This window comes from Paramisgurnus dabryanus, chromosome 15 (assembly GCF_030506205.2).
Source record: "Paramisgurnus dabryanus chromosome 15, PD_genome_1.1, whole genome shotgun sequence".
Classification (NCBI taxonomy): Eukaryota; Metazoa; Chordata; class Actinopteri; order Cypriniformes; family Cobitidae; genus Paramisgurnus; species Paramisgurnus dabryanus.
The window spans coordinates 25260266-25280763 of record NC_133351.1 but is presented as its reverse complement, the minus strand read 5'-3'; the positions used below and the strand labels follow the sequence as shown (position 1 = coordinate 25280763).

The 20498-nt window shown below is 37.8% G+C and overlaps 1 protein-coding gene across 3 annotated transcripts in view; it reads left to right on the top strand.

The window, feature by feature from the left end:
• pard3bb (par-3 family cell polarity regulator beta b) overlaps nt 1-20498 on the top strand; it is a 416763-nt gene that overhangs the window by 221030 nt on the left and 175235 nt on the right. For all 3 annotated transcript variants that reach the window (XM_065292869.2, XM_065292868.2, XM_065292870.2), the window contains 2 exons: nt 7030-7123; nt 7829-7932. In XM_065292869.2, the coding sequence (XP_065148941.1) occupies nt 7030-7123; nt 7829-7932 (198 nt within the window). The remainder of the gene's footprint in view (nt 1-7029; nt 7124-7828; nt 7933-20498) is intronic.

The window sequence follows — 20498 nt, the reverse complement described above, 5'->3', positions numbered from 1 at the left end:
CTCAAGCTTGGAAAGACTGCTGTATCACGCCTGTATTAGGAGCTGGAAGTTTACCCTGTCTGAGAATTGGGGCACATTTGCAATTCTTTTCATGTGAAACGCCTGTCGTGTGGACCATCCTGTTAACCGAACATGAAAGAGTAACACTCCTCCTCTAGGATTTCTACACAAGTAGAGACCGACAGATCGAGAAAGGAGGCTTAAGACGGGCCTGCCTGCTTTATGCATCCTCAACTTCTCCCGACGAATGCGTCTTATACTCGCTGTACATTCCGGCATTCCCGAAATAAAACAAATAGTCCAATATCACCCACATCCTCCCTTCCTGACACCTCACAGCTTCTCCCCCGGTTGTTTACTTCTTTGATATACCGATGGTCTCACGTTCATAAATATATGCAGTTCAAATATAATCTTTCTCTTTGCGCGAGCTGGAAGTGGTTCCAGGGTACGAATGTCTCATAAGCAGAGAAAATGAGAAAAGAAGAAGAAGTCCTCCGCTCATGTTGTGATTGTATGCTTGTGTCTGTTTCTCTCACCCTGACCTTTGAGATCATTAAGTTGATGTTTTATCTAGGCCACGTTTCCACATGCACAACAGTAATGCGGTCCGCTCGACGCCAAGCGTAACAACCAATTTAAAATGCATAATGCCCTCATCAAGAGAGTGCTGAATTTTTTAGCGTGGCACAGCTATTTGGGCTGAGGGAAGTAATTTACTGGTAGTTGTTTGAGCTGTAAATGAAAGCTAATGATATCGTACATATGCATGTGCATTGTGTTTGTGTTTGAAGTGTTTCTCCTCGGGAGAATTAGCTCTAATTATAACCCTGGATAACAGTGGGTTGGGAGCTGTAGAGAGGGCAGAAGTGTGGGTTGTTATGAATATTACTGTTTCTGAACTTTGTCCATCTGTGGTGGGAGAAGAGTTTTTCCGTGCCCCGCAATTCCTTCATGAGAAGATGAACTTTGAGTTTCTGAAGTTTAATCTAAGACTAATGTGTTTTTGCTGTGCTATCAAGGTATTTATATACACAGTGGTACGAAATGATTATGATGATTAAGATTCATGTTTAATGGTTTTTAGTTCTTCAGTGTTACCGTGGTATGACGCTTTTTCATGTGGTACAACTAGGCTGGACACGACGTGGCTCCACATGCTTTTCCACTGCAGTTTAGTACCGATTCAAAGTGGGTGGGATTATAGACTTGTTGCTATAGTTGTGTCGCCTCTACTTCCGTGACATCATCGTAAATGTGATACTGTATATCAGTGGCGAACCGTGGGTACTTCAGCTGGGCCTTCAAAATATGCAATGAAGTGCAAATGCCTCTCCATCCATAATACTAGGCTATTCGTATTTTGTTAAATCATACAGTGAACGTGTAAAAATTCTGAGCACGCAAAGTTAAATTACAGAATGGGCATTGTCTGCCTTTAAATGCAGTTTTAAAGTTTAAAATTACTTTAATCTAACTGATAAACACAAATAACAAGCTTAAATTATGTTCTTTAATTTATTTTTTATGTTTTGGATATGTATATTTAGCTGTAGGATACCTTGTTAATCTTTTTCATAAGGGGAAATATAGCACCCTGCGTTCTCTGTGCACCTCCTTGTGGCTTATAACTGTTGTTATAATATATCCAGGGCTTGCAAAATCTCTAGCCCGAGCCCCGAGGTCCCGGGGCTATTGGGAATTCTTGTCGGGCTACCAAAATGTATCTCCGCCCTGCCCATCGGGTATAGCGAGGTAAAAAATATTTGAATGTTTTCGCATTGTCTCAGATTTAGTTAGGAAATTATATTGTATGTAATTCGGCATCGTCTGTCAGTCATTACTATCCTCACGTAACCAGTGAAACTGTCAGGAAGTAAAAGTATAATTAAACCCATTCTTTTTCTCGTGTTCGCGTCATATGCACAGTCTCCTCTGCACGCGGTTCTCCCATCTGTGCCCTTCACGAGTACGCGCTTAAGTAAATTCGTTTTTACCTCAGCCCTATCAAGCTAGCCACAACGTCAATCACGTTTTCCGCCATTTACCTCAACCACTCTCACCACAGAAATTCGGGCCATTAGACTGTATTAATATTAACGGTCTATGATCTTCGTCTTTGGTGTTTTACGGCAGCTCGCATCCAGTTTGTTGCATGATTAGGACTTCATGAAGGCTTACAATGTTTTGTTTTTTGCCCGCCCACTTGAAATCAAAACGTGATTGGTCGATTTGCCCGTCACTCTCCACACCAAAACACATAGCTTGGCCTTCCCTGGGATTCATGAAGTCCTAACCAATGAATGAGCTAGATAACCGGGCCTTAATAGAGACAGACGATTCTGATTGGATTAGATGTTTTCATGACATGAACCTGACAGTAAGCTTAACGTTAGAACATAGATGAGAGAAAATATATTACATGTATTGTATTAAATTGAATTAAATAGAAATTTAAAAATGTAAAAACATATTTTTATTGAATATTATTTATTTGTATTATTATAATAAAAAATCTTTTTATTAATTTTTTTAGGCCTTCTCTGAAGGCGTAGAAGGCCCTGAAGGTTCCCCACTGCTGTATATACAAACACACAACACAGGAGCAATGGAGCATTGAGATGGAATTGTGTTCTTGATTCTCAGCATGTGGATGAGTTTTGAGGTTTGGGAACATGTACAACAAATCAAAGATGACGACATTACTTGGTTTGCTCAACGGCGCTCAAGGTTCACCCCAAAATTAAAATTCTTTCATAATTTCCTCACCTTTGTCGTTCTAAACCTGTATGAGTTTCCTATTGACTTCCATAATATTTGTATTTCTACTATGGAAGTCAAAGAGGCTGTTTACACTTGGCATTAACATGCGTTTTCATCGATCGGATCACAAGTGGACGACGTTAATGCCAGGTGTAAACGGTGTTCAAAACGTTTTGAACACGTCCACTTTCGACCACTTTCAACCACATTCAGAGGTAGTCGAAACCACTTTCGATCGGATCGCTTTGGAGTTGCGGAACGCAAATGTGGTTGAATGTGTTCGAACAGCCACACGCGACCGCCTTCTCTCCGCCCATTTATCTAATCTGAGGTATTAAACACAAGTTTTACGTATTTTTTTGACTTCTGGCATGAACATACGGTGAACAGCGCTATTTATAGCCTTTCATTGATAAAACTACTGCGGGTGTTCTCCGTAGTTTCGTTTTGAAAGCGTGAAAGTTGCGCGATCCTATTTCATCAATTGCGCTGAAAATTCAGAGAAAGCTTCAACATATAAACGTACAAAACACTGTGCAGCATGTTAACTTGCTAAACAAGCAGTAGACTCCGACATAATATTAGTTTGCGTCCATATAAACTCATAATTACTCTCGCTCGCGTTTGAATGACAGCAGAGGGACTCGCCCGCCGTCTCACGGACCACCCCCTCACATTATTCAGGACAGATGCGGTCGAAAGTGGACAAAAGAGACGGATTTAAATACCAGGTGTAAACGTAATGTGTCTCTCTCGTCCACTTGTGATCCGATCGATGAAAACACATCTTAATACCAAGTGTAAACGTAAATGGTGTGCTTAACATAATTTATCAAAATATATTATTTTGTCTTGTTTAACTAAATAAAGAAACTCATACAGGTTAAGAACAACATGAACTACATTTTTGGGTGAACTGTCGCTTTAAAGAAAAGCATGAAATTAGCCTTACAAGCAGTGACCTCATTAAATGCAATTTAATCCCCTAATTATACAACAATACATTGCTATGCAACAAAATTTCCTGTTGTGTGAGGTAATGTGAAATCGTAGCTCGGTAGAAAATCAAATGAACTATGAATAAACCATCAGCATCTGAACCAGAACAATGCATTTTAAAATAGCAAATACTAATGAGGTAAAATGGCAACTACTACAGTATTTGTATCCTCTGTTCAGTGTCCAGGCCTCTCAGAGAGAAACAAGGCTTTTATTTCACTTAATGTTTTACATAAGGAGCTGTTCTGCTTTTGCTGGCGAGAGGTTGGGTAGCTCTCCCTTTAGGATTAATAACCCTGTTTAGCCGGAAGAGCCATTGATCCATCATCTTCAGCAGGAACAACTTATTTCATTTCAACTACGCCACACTTTAGCAGATAAATAACCGTGAGTGTGTGCGTGGCTGAAAATGTGCCTACCTGCTTTTGAGTGCGATACAGATCTATTTTTTCCATTCACTCCAACATCGGTTCATCTTCCGTGTGCGTGTACGAGCGTGCACACGCGTGTCTGTGGGCTTGATGTATTGCGGCAGTTGTGCGGCACACAAACAGATGAGATATATAATACTAATAAGCAGTCATTCAAGTGAAGACTGATGAGTAATGATGAGAAGTTCTGGGTGGGGCGAACTGATCTATGTTATTGTCAAGACTGATTTTCAGCTCCACTCCGCCAAAACACAGACACTCCATCAAGAAGACAGAGAAGATCATCGTCTCAATATTCCTTCATATTCCCCCATTTCAAGAAGTTACAAATCTCACGCTTTCTTTTTTTAACTTGAGGAAGGGGTTCAGGAAATGATTACGAGTGTTTGTCCTGTCTGTGAATTGCTGATGAGTGACTGTTCATACTGCAGATTGTTCATAAAAACATTCGCTAAGTGTCTGAGAATCTAAGGTATTTGTTTTCAATTTCACGTCATCGGCTTTTAGACAAAGACCACCAGCCTTGGTTTTGGTTTGGTACAGGTTAAACTAACAGATGTTAATCAGGGATTTGTCATCGACAAAAGAATCAGGTGAATTCTGGGTAATAGCCCTAGACTCTTCCATGTGCTGCAATTACAACCATATTCAGAAACAAATCATTGCTGTGTTGTCCTGTAAAGCAGGTGGTTTAAAGCTTTTGTTTTGCCTAGCAGATCCTGCAATGCTCTGTTAAGGCAAATGAGATGTGTGCTGGGCAAACAATCGCAGCATCTTCTGCTCTTTCTGTTGGGCTATTTGTCAGATGTTGCATCTTTACCTGCTCACAGGACCTAAAATTAACACTTACCAAGCGAGAAAAAAAGCCTTTGTATATAAAATCGGTGTCAATCGCCAGTTGGCCAGTGACATTTTTTTTTTAATTCAAGGCACAACTCGATTTTATGATGTTTACTCATATTTTATTTTATGAAAATCATGGTCTAGCATGTTTAAGGGTCATTCTACGGAAATGTCCATTTTTCTGTCCCTAGCCTTTACAGAATTACTTGAAACACCCTTTAGGGTTACAATTTTTTATATTTTAAAATGAAACGATATGTTATTTGAACAATTACACCTTCTTGAGCCATCAATGTAGCAATATTTGATTTTTATTAATTAATTCGAATTCCAAGCACCACAGAAGTGCTCGTACCCACAGTTATGTACGGAGGGAAAATGCTTTATTTTGAGGTCAAAAACAGTGTTTTCTTCCATTTAAAATACAATAATGTGTCCGTAACTATCAAATAAATGATGTAAATTACATTTAAAGACAAAATGCTAAATAAATATTATAAAATATACAATGAAAGTACTGGTCCCCTGGAGTTGTGTCATTGGTGTTACCGTTTAACAAAAAAGCTCTTATTTTAAAATCAAAATCACACTGATGACCTCACTTGACTTTCTTCTTTCAATTTCCTGGAGATCTATGAAGAGACGCCCATATAAGTCCACTGTCTCTTTTCAATTATCAGAAATCTTCTCATTTATCTCATGATTTCATATGAAGCTTTAGTTTAAGTCACTGGTATGACCTCCTTTATTGTTTGGGAATGCAAAAAACTAGAATACAATGGATTAAACTACTTAATTTAGTGAATATACAACGATTGACAACGTGTGGTTTGATACTTTGCAGCAGAAATTTTGTAAAATGCAGTTTTCATGAAAATTGTCACTGGTGTTACTGTCACTGTTGTTACCTTCCTTATGGGTAACACCAGTAAAGATCAGTAACATCAGTAAAGATCAGTAACACCAGTAAAGATCAGTAACACCAGTAAAGATCAGTAACACCAGTAAAGATCAGTAACACCAGTGACTGGTGATTTGTTTTGTCACTGGTGTTACTGTGTTTTTTTGTTTTTCATTCACATTAAATAAAACCTTTCACATGTGACATGAAGATAAATTTAAATTCATTGAATTCTGCTACACTTAACAATTAAGCTTTAAAGCTGAAAAAAAATATTTCATAAACACCTTTAATATGGGTAAAGACCATTGACAAAAGAAGGTGCTCCTTTGAGAACCAGGCCAAACAAGTTATGTGCACCCTTATATATATAGCATTATATCATAGCATAGTTGTATTTTGACTGTAAACAAAAATCATTGCATGAATTGCATTGGCTAATAGAGACATACTTTTGTTTGGAAAACTGCTTTGAACTAAGCTGCCATATTTTGTTTTTATTCTTGTTAAGCCTTTGCTTTTAAACACAGGCAGCGTGCTGTTAAGAAAAAAATGGAATATAAAATTAAAATTAAGTAAAATAATAATATATTAAGTAAACTAAAAAAATCTTAAAATAAAATAAAAATGACTTATTAATTTACAAATATAGGAAATTTAGCAAATGAAAAATTAATGGAAATGATTTAAATAACAAATATTTTAGGAAGATCAAAATACAGTATGTCAATAAAATGAAGTATGTAAGTGAGGTAACAGACACACACAGTCACAGTCTTTGTCTCTCAGACATGCAGACAGATTTACAAGCTTAACTATGCTTATTATGGGTGAAAAATCAAGTCAATCCAAGACCCCAGTCCTATTATCATAGGAGTGAAAGATCATTAAAGGTGAGTGGAGATTGCAGTGTGTTGGAGCTGATAATGGTCTCAGTCTCTGTCTGTCCGTCTCTATGTCCTATCCAGACTGTCACCTCTCTCCATCGCAGGTCTGACCCCAGCAGACCCCTCTTAAATGAGCCTGCATAATATTTCCACAGAACTCTAATCATTGCTTTTCTCTCTCTGTGGTTTGCTGGTTCTCTTACAGTTCCGAATGGGGGATACGGTCACGTGGAAGAGGGGGAGGATGAAGGGTTGGTCGCTAATCCGCACAGGCAGGACAGTCTGAAACTCCAGCAGAGGTAACATGGATTTTCTTGGACCATCTACATTAACAAAAAGATCTGTTATTTATCGGAGGGACTGACCAGTTGACTAGTTGATTATTTCTACCAATAGTCATCATGTTGGGTCTGTGTTGACCATGACTCATTCTGTACATGGTGACAGCAAAAGGAACATTTTATTTAAAATGAAATAAAAGTGAAAATAAAGTAAACCTAGTTGAGTTTATGAGTTTATGTTCTCATACAAACTGAAATTCTTGCACACTGCACTAAAATAAATGAAGGGTCGCTCATATGTTGATGGAAACTGTAAGCACATGAGACGTGACTGTCACACTGACCATATGTTGAGCTGTTTATGGCAGTTTAAACATCATGAATATGTCAAGGTATCATTGTGATTCGTTTCAGATTTCTGTGTTAAATGAAGAACAGTTGAGGCTGGTTTTAGCTGGTTTAAGTCAAGCCATCTCCAAATCTGGCTTTCAGACTCACTTGACCAGGGATAGACTGACCAAAATACATAAACTTAAATATTTCTCTGATGGATTATCATATTTTAGCAATAGAAAACACTGATGAAGTCAAGCATAAAGTTGATTACTTTTCCAGACAACTAGTAGATTTTTAAAAGCTAGCAGGTGTATAGGCTTGGTTATTTAACTGCATAGTCAACGACCTAATGAAAAATGCATGTATGCTCTTTTTGTGTGTATCCAGTGTGAATTCAAGTCTTCGTTCAGCTGACGCGTCTGTGACTGACGGGGTTAAAAAGGGACATGTGGAGCAGAATCATGTGAAGTCTTCTAAGAGCATGGATCTGGGTGAGACAATTGACCCTGTAATCTCACATCACACACATCAAGAGCATTAAAGTTGAACACAAATGAAAATTATATGACCCGTGCTGTCTAAATGAGTCCGAATGCACATGGTTTAATTTGGACCTACCGTCAAAAAAAGGTAAAAATGTCGACTTTGGTCGAAATTAAGGTTTTTATAAAAATAAGTAAAGAGCACCTATTGTCCGATTCACGCTTTTACATTTCCTTGGGTGTGTGAGTGTGTGTTAGTACATGTTAACGATATGCAAAGGTACAAACCCCAAAGTAAACGATGACGCATGCATTTCAGGAAGAAAGTGAAATCCGAAGCTACAAAAATGTACAGTATGTGGAAAATAATGTGTTTTTTAGCCATAATCCATGCAAACACATTGTATTATACCAAATACACAAAATAACATTGTTTTTTAGCAATGAAATAGGTGCTTTTAAGCCCTCGTCTAGTGATCTAATGTTGTAAGTAGTCATTAAACATCTAAGCTGATCTTTATTTGTACGTTTCTTGATAGGTGTACCATCCTTAATTAAATAAGATGCGACCCAATTGCTTGTCTGACATTTTGATTTCGGTTTGAAAACCTGCAGAAATTAGAAAATAAAGGGCAGATGCAGGTGCTTAATGTTAAAAGATTTATTAAGAGAGATCAAGTTTGGGACCTGATTTATATTAAAAGAGTTATTAAAGCGATACTCCAGCCACTATATCAAAATAACTCGGATCGCTTGAGGGTTTATTCACCCTTAAGCGATCCGAGATACACATGTCAATCATCTTTCAGATGAACAAATGGAGTTATTTTCGTAAATGTTCTTTCCAAAGCTTTATAATGGTAGAAAATGGGGATCAGTTAACAACTTCTGACTTTAAAGCTAGTTATTACTATTTATAAAGTTTGAAATCTGAATATTTTTATTTCAAAATCACATTGATTGTTTTATCTTAAGTGAATGTTTGGTCAACTGTTGGGGAAAAAATATCTGATGTGTAACATTATATTAGATCCTTGCATTACAGTACAGTACAGTAAAGCTGTCTGTCTTAATGTCAATCAAACAATAAAAGAAGGAAAAAAGTTGAACATATATATTTTTTCCTATAGATATCGCTTTTGACTGGGTGTGTACAAAGTCTTTTTGTTTTACCATTTATTTCAAGGTATGGATGCTGTGATTTTGTTTTTGAACTTTCAAAAATCGATTTTTCTCAATTGATTTTGCTGACTCAATCACCTTTAAACAGGTGTAGTTTTGTCATTTTTTTGTTGTTGTTGTTGTCAGATTTCAACAAATCATACATCGTTTTGAGGTTTTTTTTAAATAGAAAATGTCAAAAATAAATAACAAATTTTTAAACTTTTGCTTATTCCGACTCAACTTGCCAGCACGGGTCAAAATGAAATTATTATTAAGTATTTTATATACAGTATTTAAAGTGCTTAAATATGGTGCTTGTGTGAGCAATGCAAGTTCAACTTTAACTTGTAACACTACCCTCATATAATTTTTTGTTCAGTCCAATCCATATTTAATGCAAAAAAAAAAAAGAAATCAACGAAAAGGTATTGATCATGACTTTTCAGATACACAAGTTGAGCACAACTGGGAGATAATTTTGAACAAAACTCAAAATGAAGTCATTTCAAAAACGCACCCTTACGAAAATTAAACATGTTTTTTGTACTAACCATGATTTTTTGGTATATTGATTACCATTGGCAAAATCATGGTGAATTTGTGGTAAACATGGTTGAAACATGTCCTAATAATTATATAAATTTTTGGTAAGTTCGGTGCCAATGGAAACCAAGACCTAAGTAATGCCTTTGGCAACAAGTATGCTTACTTTACATTAATATCATGAACAAAATATTGCACTGTAAATGAAACTGTTTCAATCTTGAAATGGTTATAAGAAAGATTGTATTTTTTTACTGACAAGGAATGGAGCTTAGTTAAATGAAAAACAAGAGGTTTTTGATATTCAATGTTTTGACATTGAACTTATTCCAAATATATTGTACATTTGAGAGGATTCCACAAATACATTTATACCTTTCACACATGTTTCTATTCAAACCAAGCAATGCATTCAATCTATACATTTTGTTCTTATCAGTATCTGTGCTCTCTGGGGATCAAACCCAATTGTTGTGTTACTAGCGCTGCACAATTCTCTACCAGTTAAGCTACAGATACAGAAACACATATATACAAACAGTGCATGTTCAGAATATATCAAAGAGAACGGGAAGCCGTCCACTTGCGCTCTAATCTCTCCGATATGAAATGTAGACTGACTGGTCTAAGTGCATGCTGGGGGACAAATCAATGCTGCTCCTCACCGTAACACAATTAATTCGTGTTGCGCGTTCCAACATTACCTTGAAAATCTAATCAGCGGCCCCCTATCTCAGATACATCATCCAGAGTTACAAACCAAATCTGTGTCACATAATGGCATTTAAAGAAAAAACACTTGTGAAAAAATCAGAGAGCTCAATAATATAGAGTTCGGTGGGGGCCGTGGGTGACCGTGGTGACTGTAGCTATGGCGGACGGCACAATGGGCAGCCGGAGCGAGCCCCGCGGTCCAATTCAACCCTGAATAAAAACCCTCTGTAATTTGGTTCCAAGTGCTGGATATGAAATTGGATCATCTTTGATATGAGCACTAGGATATTAATAATACATTACCAATAAAGAAAGCCCCCTTTAGTTCATGAATAATAGAAAGTTTGAATAGTTTTTTTTAATTGAAATTTTTGGTGTGCGCTCACATTCACCTGAGCGTGGGCACATTAATAGCAAAAAAATTGGTAGTTATGCCCCCTGGTCTTCTTTCTGGGTGCCCTCAGAGGAGTGAATAGCTATGAGGATATAAACCTGTATTGTGGATTTAGGTTTAGAGCTGTGATAATGGCTTTGTTTTGATTATTGTGTATATGGGGGGGGGGCTGCTTTATCGTCCCTTTGTTTCCCAGAGTGGATGGCAGGCCAGTAACTTCATTAATGAAGAACGCAGGAAGTCCAGTGTGTTTTGTTAGTGTTTATGGGATTGGAGATTAATCCGTCCGGTTTACATCCGTCGGTTTACGTATTAGATTCAATACCGTCAATGACTTAGCTCTTGGTTGAATATGTCATTTCTTTTATATTCCTACTATAAAATTAAAAAAAAATATAATATAATAAAGTTTAAGACGACTACTTACAGGTACACACATTACGGGGATAAGAATGCAGGACAAAATCAAGTATGTGGCCCAGTCATTGTTTTTATATTTTATATAACCTTGATATCTCATAATTAAATCATATGACTTTAGCAATTAATTTTCAATAATATATGCAAAATGTAATACCTGTGAAATTTACCCCTTTTAGTTACATTGAGCTGTAGTGCTGTCCCTCTCAAATAAGTTGGGAAAAATGTGGCACTACTTGTTTTATGTAACCTATTCCTTCAGGTAATATTCAGACGGGGGTCCCGGCAGTGCTCTGCAAAGCAGTTTGAAAGAGTCCGACGCTGTGTGTCTTTTTTAGCGCTCCCCGCAGGGGAGAGCGATGACAGACTTCTCCCACCTTTCCTTCCCTTAGGATGGAGACAGGAAAGAGGAGTAATGAGAGCGAGAGAGGAGATTATAGAGGTGCCGTAGGTGCAGATGAGAAGAGGGTCCACCGGATGACTGCCTCTCAGGGATGGATGGATCACTAAAACAGAAATGAGACGACCGCTTTTGCCAGTTATTTTCTGTACGGGCTCTAAAAATTGAATGCTCACCACGAGAATTGAACAGTGCAGCACATTTCCACACATTAGCTAAGGATGACCCTATTAGTTCGGCTTTTTTCCGTAACGCAACGAGCGAGGAATATTTCACTCTCCTAAAACACGGATGCGGCAGAATTTCAATTACACTTCATTAGTTTTCCATATTTGGTTCTCGCGAAGCAATGTTTCAGCGGCGGCAGTCGACTACGCCTACAATTGATTGGTTTTCATTACACCGTGATGGTGTAAGTGTGCGTGTTTCTACTTTCTACCAACAGGCACACACGAAACCCTTTCTCAATCAAAACGACAACCTTTTTAGTTTCTCCATGAGATAATAACGCACTTTAAGAGATGCAGAGCGATGTTTTTCAATTTCTCCGAACTTGTTTAATGACCCCATCTCTACACGCACCTGGAGCCGGCACACATCTGAGCCGACGCTGGAGCAGATCGTTTACAGATCACCTCATCTATCTAAAAACTCCTCTTAAACCATCAATTATAAATATATGAGCTTCATGAAGTGTGCCGTGCTGTTAAAAAGCTTCATTGTGATTACTGGAGTATATATTTTTATGATAAAGCACTTCATTAACTTGGGTTTCATAGTCGTAATTAACAAGCTGGGGACATTTGCACTGAAGCATTGTTTAATAAAGCTGATCTATTTTCTGATTAATTGCAATATTTATTTAAATGTTATAATAGAGATTTTTTAAGAACCAAGATGGTCACGAATTTTGCTGTCTAGCCATAATAAACAACTCTTCACTTGCAAAATGCCAAAAAAAGCCACAATAAGGCCACAGTGTAGTAACAAGCATTTTTAACATTTTTGCATTTAAGCTATTTACCTTTGCAGGTTTGGCAGATGCTTTTCTGGTGCATTCGAGGTACAATATGCATTTATTTAATCTGTTTGTGTGTTTCCTGGGAATCAAACCCAATCTTTGCACCGCTATTTTGAAGCTGTTCCTGTCAAGCTTTTTATTATCATCCATTGCAGTAATAAAGGGATAGTTTTTCCAAATTGTAAAATTCTGTCATTATTTACTCGCTCTCATGTTGTTTTAAACCTGTATGAGTTTCTTTCTTCTAGTGAACACAGAATAAGAAATTTTGCTAAGTATTAGTTGATGGTACCCGTTGACTGCCATAATATTGGAAACTATGGAAGTTTTATACCAATACTATGGAAGTCAGTGGGTACGGCCTACCATTATCAGAATATATTAATTTCTGTTCAACAGAAAAAAAAAGAAACTCATTCAGGTTTAGAACAACATGGGGGTGAGTAATAAATATTTTAATTTTTATTTTTGGGTAAACTATCCCTTTAACACACGTTAGCGTTGGGCACTCATTCGTGTTTTTCTGATCCTCACTATTTTCGTGAAATAAAAAAAAAACTTCTCATACTATTAAGACTCACAAGCAATACCATGTATGAGATGTAGATAAGTCCTTAGGATACAACTGAAACTTTTTTCCTCAATGCTGTTTGATTAACATAAATGACAGACAGGAGCAAAAATGGGTAACTCCCCCTTTAAGACCAGACTTTTAAGTCCAGATCCAATATACTGTTATGCTGCGTTTACACCAGACGTGGTAGAGGCGGCAAGCACGAGTGATTTCAATGTTAAGTCAATGTGAAGACGCGTTGACGTGTCTGGAGGTCCTGCGGCGCGGGTGAGGCATTTAGCGCGGCGCTGAAAACGCGTTTTCACCTCATTCGTGCAAAATGAGCTTATGGCGCGAATGGTGCTTTTTGTGATTTTTGCGTTTGACGCGAATTTGCGGCTGACGCCCGAGTTAAAAAATGTGAACTTAACCAATCAGGCGCGGTAGACGCGATTTTGACACCTGAAATGTGGTTGGTATAAACGCAGCATTACACAGTCATTTTATTTTTCAGCAGTTTTCGTTCTCTTAAAGACCTAAATGGTAGTGATTATGAGGATAGTTTTATGCATATGTGTATTTAAGGACAACGCTCCTCTTACACAGAAACAGTGTGTGCATATTTCTCCATTGTTTGTGTTTTAGTGGCTTAAAATCACTTGTTTTAAAACCGTGGTGCTTTAAAACGTGTGCAAACATTGTTTTTGTGTAAACGCGTGTACATGTAAGTGCGTAAAGGGTCGGGCATACCAGACACTTCGTTACATTGACTTCCATTCATACGCATGTGAATGAGTCAGATTGGAAACAAAAGCTAGTGCGTTGATATTTTGTGAATTTGTATCACATAGAGCATAATGACAAGTACAAAACCGGTATGTCACTGCGTGACCTTTTTTCTCTATTGCAAAGCACAAATGGATGAAGTCTTGCATTCTTAAAGTCTAATGTGAATGCGGCTTAACCTCGAAAGAATCGATAGCTTAAAATCTCTACCGGTTTAATCTACCCACTGGTATATCGCCCACCCCTAGGGAATACTGAACTGACAACTAAAATATTTTCAAATGAATCAATATTGAATTGAATCAGAATCAAATTGGAAGCCTGCAAACAGGAGTCGAATCAGACGAGGAAGCTTAATTGCAAATATATTTGCTTATTTCCGAAACAAAAACACAGATAAATAAATAACTCAGTCTGAATAACTGCTGCGGCGAGAGAACTGTGTAAAATAGCTACGAGCATAATTGCATTTCTCACATAAACCTAATACCAACCCCTCCAGAGAAAATGCTTCATCTACACGTGCTGGTACAATCGCACTTCAAGATGAATGCTTGCACTCAGTCTTTTATTCCTAGCTTCTTTTGATCAGAAACTGTCCTAAATGCTTGTCTTTCATCTTCGCATGGAGGTCCAAGGCCAGACTGTGTTATTCTCCTAAGCTTTTGTTCTCACCAGCAGGGTAGGAATACATATGCTCGATGAGTGCGCCTTTTTACTGAGAAACGCTATTCATTGACCTATTTTGTATTGTTTTCCTGTCTCCCTGGAATCAGAATTAGATGTATAATTCGGGACAACACCATTATCTCAATTCCGCTTTAGGAATGGGACGATCAGAAAAGCAGGAAATAATTGTTTATAATGGACAGACATTGAACAATGTGCAAAAGGTTGGGTGGTGTGATTGAGAGCAAGATGTAAAATGGCTCTCATTTATCAGAATTCAGTTGATTCGCTTGGTTTACACACTGTCAGAGATCAACACTGTCAGAAAAAAGGTATAAAGCGTTACCTTTTTCGGCGCTGCTGTGGTACTCTTAACAGTGATGTGCGGGTTGATTCGAAATGAGCAGGTGCCTGCGGTCACCCACGGTTATGAGTCATCCAAAAAATATTTTTAATGATATTCGGATTGCGGTCGGTCGGGTCGTTTGAAATATGCGGGGCAGGAAGCAGGTCAGGTACAATATATATTTTAATTTTTTGCAGTCCGAGTTGCGGGCAGGTTCGTTGAAAACGTCGGTCTGGTGCGGGTTGTTTATGCATTGACCCACGTATCACCGTACCCTAAAGTTCCATTTTGTACCTTTATAGGTATACTAACCATAATACAATGGTTTACCTTTTGGGTACATTACTGTACCTTAAGGACCTATTGTGCACCTTTAAATGTACAGTGAAATGGTTTGTACTCCTTACATTTAACTGGAACAGAATTGGTCCATAAAGGTACACATTAGGTCCTTGGGGTATCATTTTGTACCTCAAAAGGAACAAGATTTCAATGTGTTCTATACACCCATAAAGGTATAAAAAATAATATTTGAGGGTACAATCCCAGTAACAGATATTTTTTTTCTTTCTTTCTGTCAATAATAATGTTTGAACAGATTAAAGTATTTTTACCCCATACTGTAGCTGGACGTTATTAGTGGTATTTGCTGAGGAAAGCATCACTATTACTATTATGCATACTGTATTTCAGTATGATGTATACAGTGTTAGAAAAAAAAAACTCTTTAAAAAGATCCTAATAATGAATGTACCATTAGGTATATGTTATGTATACATTTGGTACCAATATGTTCCTTTGAGATACTAATATGTATCTCTGAGGTACTAATATGCACTGCTTTAGTACCATGGTATACTTTTTGAAAGGGTACAACCCCAGTGACAGCTAGGGTACATATTTTAACCATTTTTCTGCCAGTGACCCCCACTCCGCCTTGCAAAGGGCAAGAATGATTCCTCAAGTTATATGTGGCTTATTGAGGCATTTTTTGTTTAAAAAAAATATATTTCTTTACAAAATTCCCTGTCAGATAATAAATAGTGACAAGAATACAGTTACTCCAGATCTCCATTGTTGGTTTGCACAGACAAGCTCTAAATTGTATACTTTCATTGCATGTTAGGGTTAGGGTTACTACAGTATGTACTTATGCAATAAGTGCATCTTAAATGTCATTGTAATTTTTTTCATTCAGTCCAATTCTAAGACATCTGAATTAAGCGTCTCTTTATTTCAATGGGCTTTAATGGGATTCAGGGTGAAGACTTAAGTTATGTAGGACAATACATTTGGTTCTGTAAGCTGATTGGCTAAGGTTCCATGCGCATCTTTGTATTCAGAACAAAGGATAAGCGAATTGTTCCACACAGTAGAGCATTGTTTCGCACATACTTACTTCCTCTAACAACAGGAAGGACTTGGTGCCAACCAACAGACACAACATCAAGTTGTTGTCGCTGCTGAGTCAATAAGCTTTTGAAAAAGACAATGATGACATAATTACCGCTCTTCCATCTTCAGACTTTTTGCGACAATTTCCTTTTGTTTATCTAGAAGCGTACATCTAAATAATCATCGTAATATAGATTTTTTTCAGTTTAAGTTTCACAAACAACCCAGTCCAGTCCACATGTCTATTAAGAGCTTCATTATATAGAGTGTGTGCTTAGCTTTACATCGGTTTGTATATTTACTTAATTGTTTTATTTTTTCATAGCTTTTCATTGCATGCAATCGGTCTGTCATCACGTGATGGATCGCGGCCCGCCGAGAGCAGCATTTGGCCCTCTTATCTTTCGTCTGCTGGGAAAAATTGACCTCATGAAAAATGAATAGGATTATTTAAAAGAGATTGCAGTGTAATGAAAACCTATTACGGGGTGCTAGCTCTCCAGCTTGTGCCTCTACCCTTCAAATCCTTTTTTTTTTGTGCATTGCCCGCTATCGCTTGCCTCAATTTAACATCATATCATATTTGTCACAAGGCCCCAACCTCTATAGCCCATCTCTTAATATTTATTCTAAATCATTGACAATTTTCTGCCCCTGCATTTTTATTTGGACTTGTACACAATTCTCTTCTGAGGTAGTAGGGTTGGAACAGAAACCAGTCAACTTATATAAACCATACAAGCCCTCGAATACCAAAGCATTTTTTCTTTTGTGGAGGTTTGCGTTTCTGATTTATTTTCAACATAATGCAGGATTTGGATGTGAGGAGTTTTATGTTGGCTAGATGGGCGATGATGTGTGCAACGCTGGCTGACCTGCCTTCCAGCTTTGATGCTAGAACTGCTGTCTGGATATCTGTCTTGGCTTTAAATTGGAGTTGTGGTTAGAACATGAGAGCAAGAGTTATTAGCACAAGGACAGACTCCTTCTTTCTCTCTCTCTTTTACTTTCTCTCTTTGTGTGTCCTGTGGTAATACATGAAATGAATAGCATGCCCTGTGGTTGTGTGGTTTAACTTTGTTTACAAGTATGTAGAGGAAAAACAGTGCTTTTCTTTCTGATCCAAGCAATCATGGCTCCCTCCAGGTGTGCTGAAGAAGCATATGCTGCCCACACGTATATGCATATGTAGTAGGCATAAACACACACATAGTGTACATTATTGTGCTGCTGCATCATAGGGGCTGTTTACACTTGGTATTAAGATGTGTTTTCATCGATCGGATCACAAGTGGACGAGAGAGACGCATTACGTTTACACCTGGTATTTAAATCCGTCTCTTTTGTCCACTTTCGACCGCATCTGTCCTGAATACTGTGAGGGGGTGGTCTGTGAGACGGTGGGCGAGTCTCTCTGCTGTCATTCAAACGCGAGCGGGAGTAATGATGAGTTTATATGGACGCAAACTAATATTATGTCGGAGTCCACTGCTTGTTTAGCAAGTAAACATGCTGCACAGTGTTTTGTACGTTTTTATGTTGGAGCTTTCTCTGAATTTTCAGCGCAATTGATGAAATAGGATCGCGCAACTTTCACGCTTTCAAAACGAAACTACGGAGAACACCCGCAGTAGTTGTATCAATGAAAGGCTAAAAATAGCGCTGTTCACCGTATGTTCACGCCAGAAGTAAAAAAAAGACTTAAAACTTGTGTTTAATACCTCAGATTAGATAAATAGGCGGAGAGAAGGTGGTTGCGTGTGGCTGTTCGAACACATTCAACCACATATGCGTTCCGCAACTCCAAAGCGATCCGATCGAAAGTGGTTTCGACTACCTCTGGATGTGGTTGAATGTGGTTTCGACTACCTCTGGATGTGGTTGAAAGTGGTAGAAAGTGGACGTGTTCAAAACGTTTTGAACACCGTTTACACCTGGCATTAACCTCGTCCACTTGTGATCCGATCAACGAAAACGCATGTTATTACCAAGTGTAAACAGCCTCTTAGACAATAGTATCTCATTATTAAAAGGACTCTCCTTTATATGCTCATTTACAGAAGAGTCAAGTTTTATATAGGAAAATATTGAAACTCTCTGGTTATTTTTTAGCGAGATGCTAATGGTCTAATCAAATTCAATGGATTGTGCTAAGCTATGCTAAAAGTGCTAGCGCCAGACCCGGAGATCGGATGGATTCCATACTGTAACTCTAGGGGAGCTGAAAAATGAGCATATTTTCAAAAAAAGTGGAGTGTCCCTCTAAGATATGGCAGACCGTGTACTCGCTGAGAGCGGAAACTATGGTAATGCAGGACTGTCATTCAGTGGCAGTGGGCAGGGCTTTATCAGTGTGATGTCACATTAACAAGAAAATCAATACAGCATGTCTAATGAGACTGCTTTGGTTTAATGAGGATTAAAACATAAGGAGTGGGTGGATTTTTTGTGCTTAAACACACATTTATGTCCAAAGTTGATTTTGCATAATAGGTGCGTGTAAAAATAGTTTGTTCATGAATCAGACTACAGTTGGACTGAATGTTTGTTATTGCATGGAATCTGCCAGAACAAAGCAACACAACAATGTATTTAATTGGTAGATTTATTATCTTTGTTTTATTTAACAATGCCCAGTTTTGTTTCATAATGCTCAAGAATAGAGTCTGTCTTGAAACACTGGAATGGAAACCATTGCTGACCTGTGACACAGACCAATCAGTCCCATGGGTTTAATGTTCGCTACGTCAGAATTTTTTCAACAAATGCGTTTCCATCTACCAATATTCATTATTACATTTTTCGCTTAAGTCAAAAACCACCTCAAGCGAGCTTAAAAACTGTTTTTGGAAATTTTTATTCGAAATTTGGTGTTTCCAACACTCGTTTTTGATACGATACTTCAAAATGCGCATAAAATCATGGTGATGGAAACATGGCTAGTGGCATGACTTCCATGATGGGACTTTGATGCATTTTGCTGAATAATGATGCAGCGAACAGTCACTATTTTATTGCATTAACAAAGGAGTGCAGATGTTGAAGAACCATTAACGAAACTCAACATCATGAAAATCATTCAGTACTTGTGTTTTTAAAACAAATGGAACGCTTCTTTATTCCCAATTCTAATTAGCTCCAGCAATTAACAGTCATTAAAAAGTAACCTGAGTGAGTGTGCCTTACTTAATCACGAAGTCTCTTTTCTCTCTCTCTCTCTCTCTCTCTCTCTCTCTCTCTCTCTCTCTCTCTCTCTCTCTCTCTCTCTCTCTTTCTCTGGAAGATGAAAGCAACATGTATGCTTTGTCAAGACAAAAGTCATCATGTAATGAACACACTCTCGCTGGCTTCAGATCCGAGCAGACGCACACGCTCATGCCCACAGCTGTGTCCAGTCTGCAATGACCTGTTGATAGACTTTTTCCGCTGTGTTTTTGTTTGATGGATTGACCCCTGAGGGCTGAAAGTAGACCGCTGTAGAGAGCATGCAGGTCTAAAATGGAGAGGAAAAAACGTGCAAGGGAGGAACACCATAAAGTCTTGATTCTTTTCCTGCTCCATGTGTACTGCCCGAGGCTACGTTTGGATGCTGGTAAAACATCATAAACACAGCCTGTCCTTTAAAGCAAATGCATTGCAGTCTTTGTCCAGAGGGCATCACTATAATAGTAAAACGAAATGTATACCAGTGAAACACGTTATTTAGCCTCTAGCATATAGTTTAGTCTATTATGTAACTGTAATACACTTCAGGTAGAATAGTGATTGGTCCGGTACTCTGCAGTTTTTGGCCTTTTTGTTGAAAAGAGATTTGTGTATTTTTATTTGGTTACATGATCCAGGATACATTCTACCCCTATGACTTTCTCAGAACCTAATGAGTTGCCTGTAGATTTACAAGTCATTTTACTTAAATAGTTTTAAATAACTACAAAAAGATCCTGTAGACTATAAATCTTGCAAAAGTATCTAAAAGTTATTGATCACAACATTTCAGTCCTATGACCTTAATCAGGTATAGAGAGCAAATTCGAAAACGTACTTATATAAAAACAGCACATGACCAATCACAATGACACAATTACCAATGACAATTAATGACGCAATACATAATCAGTATGGTCCCATCCAAGGGATACACTTTTATGTTTATATACATTTAATAAAAAA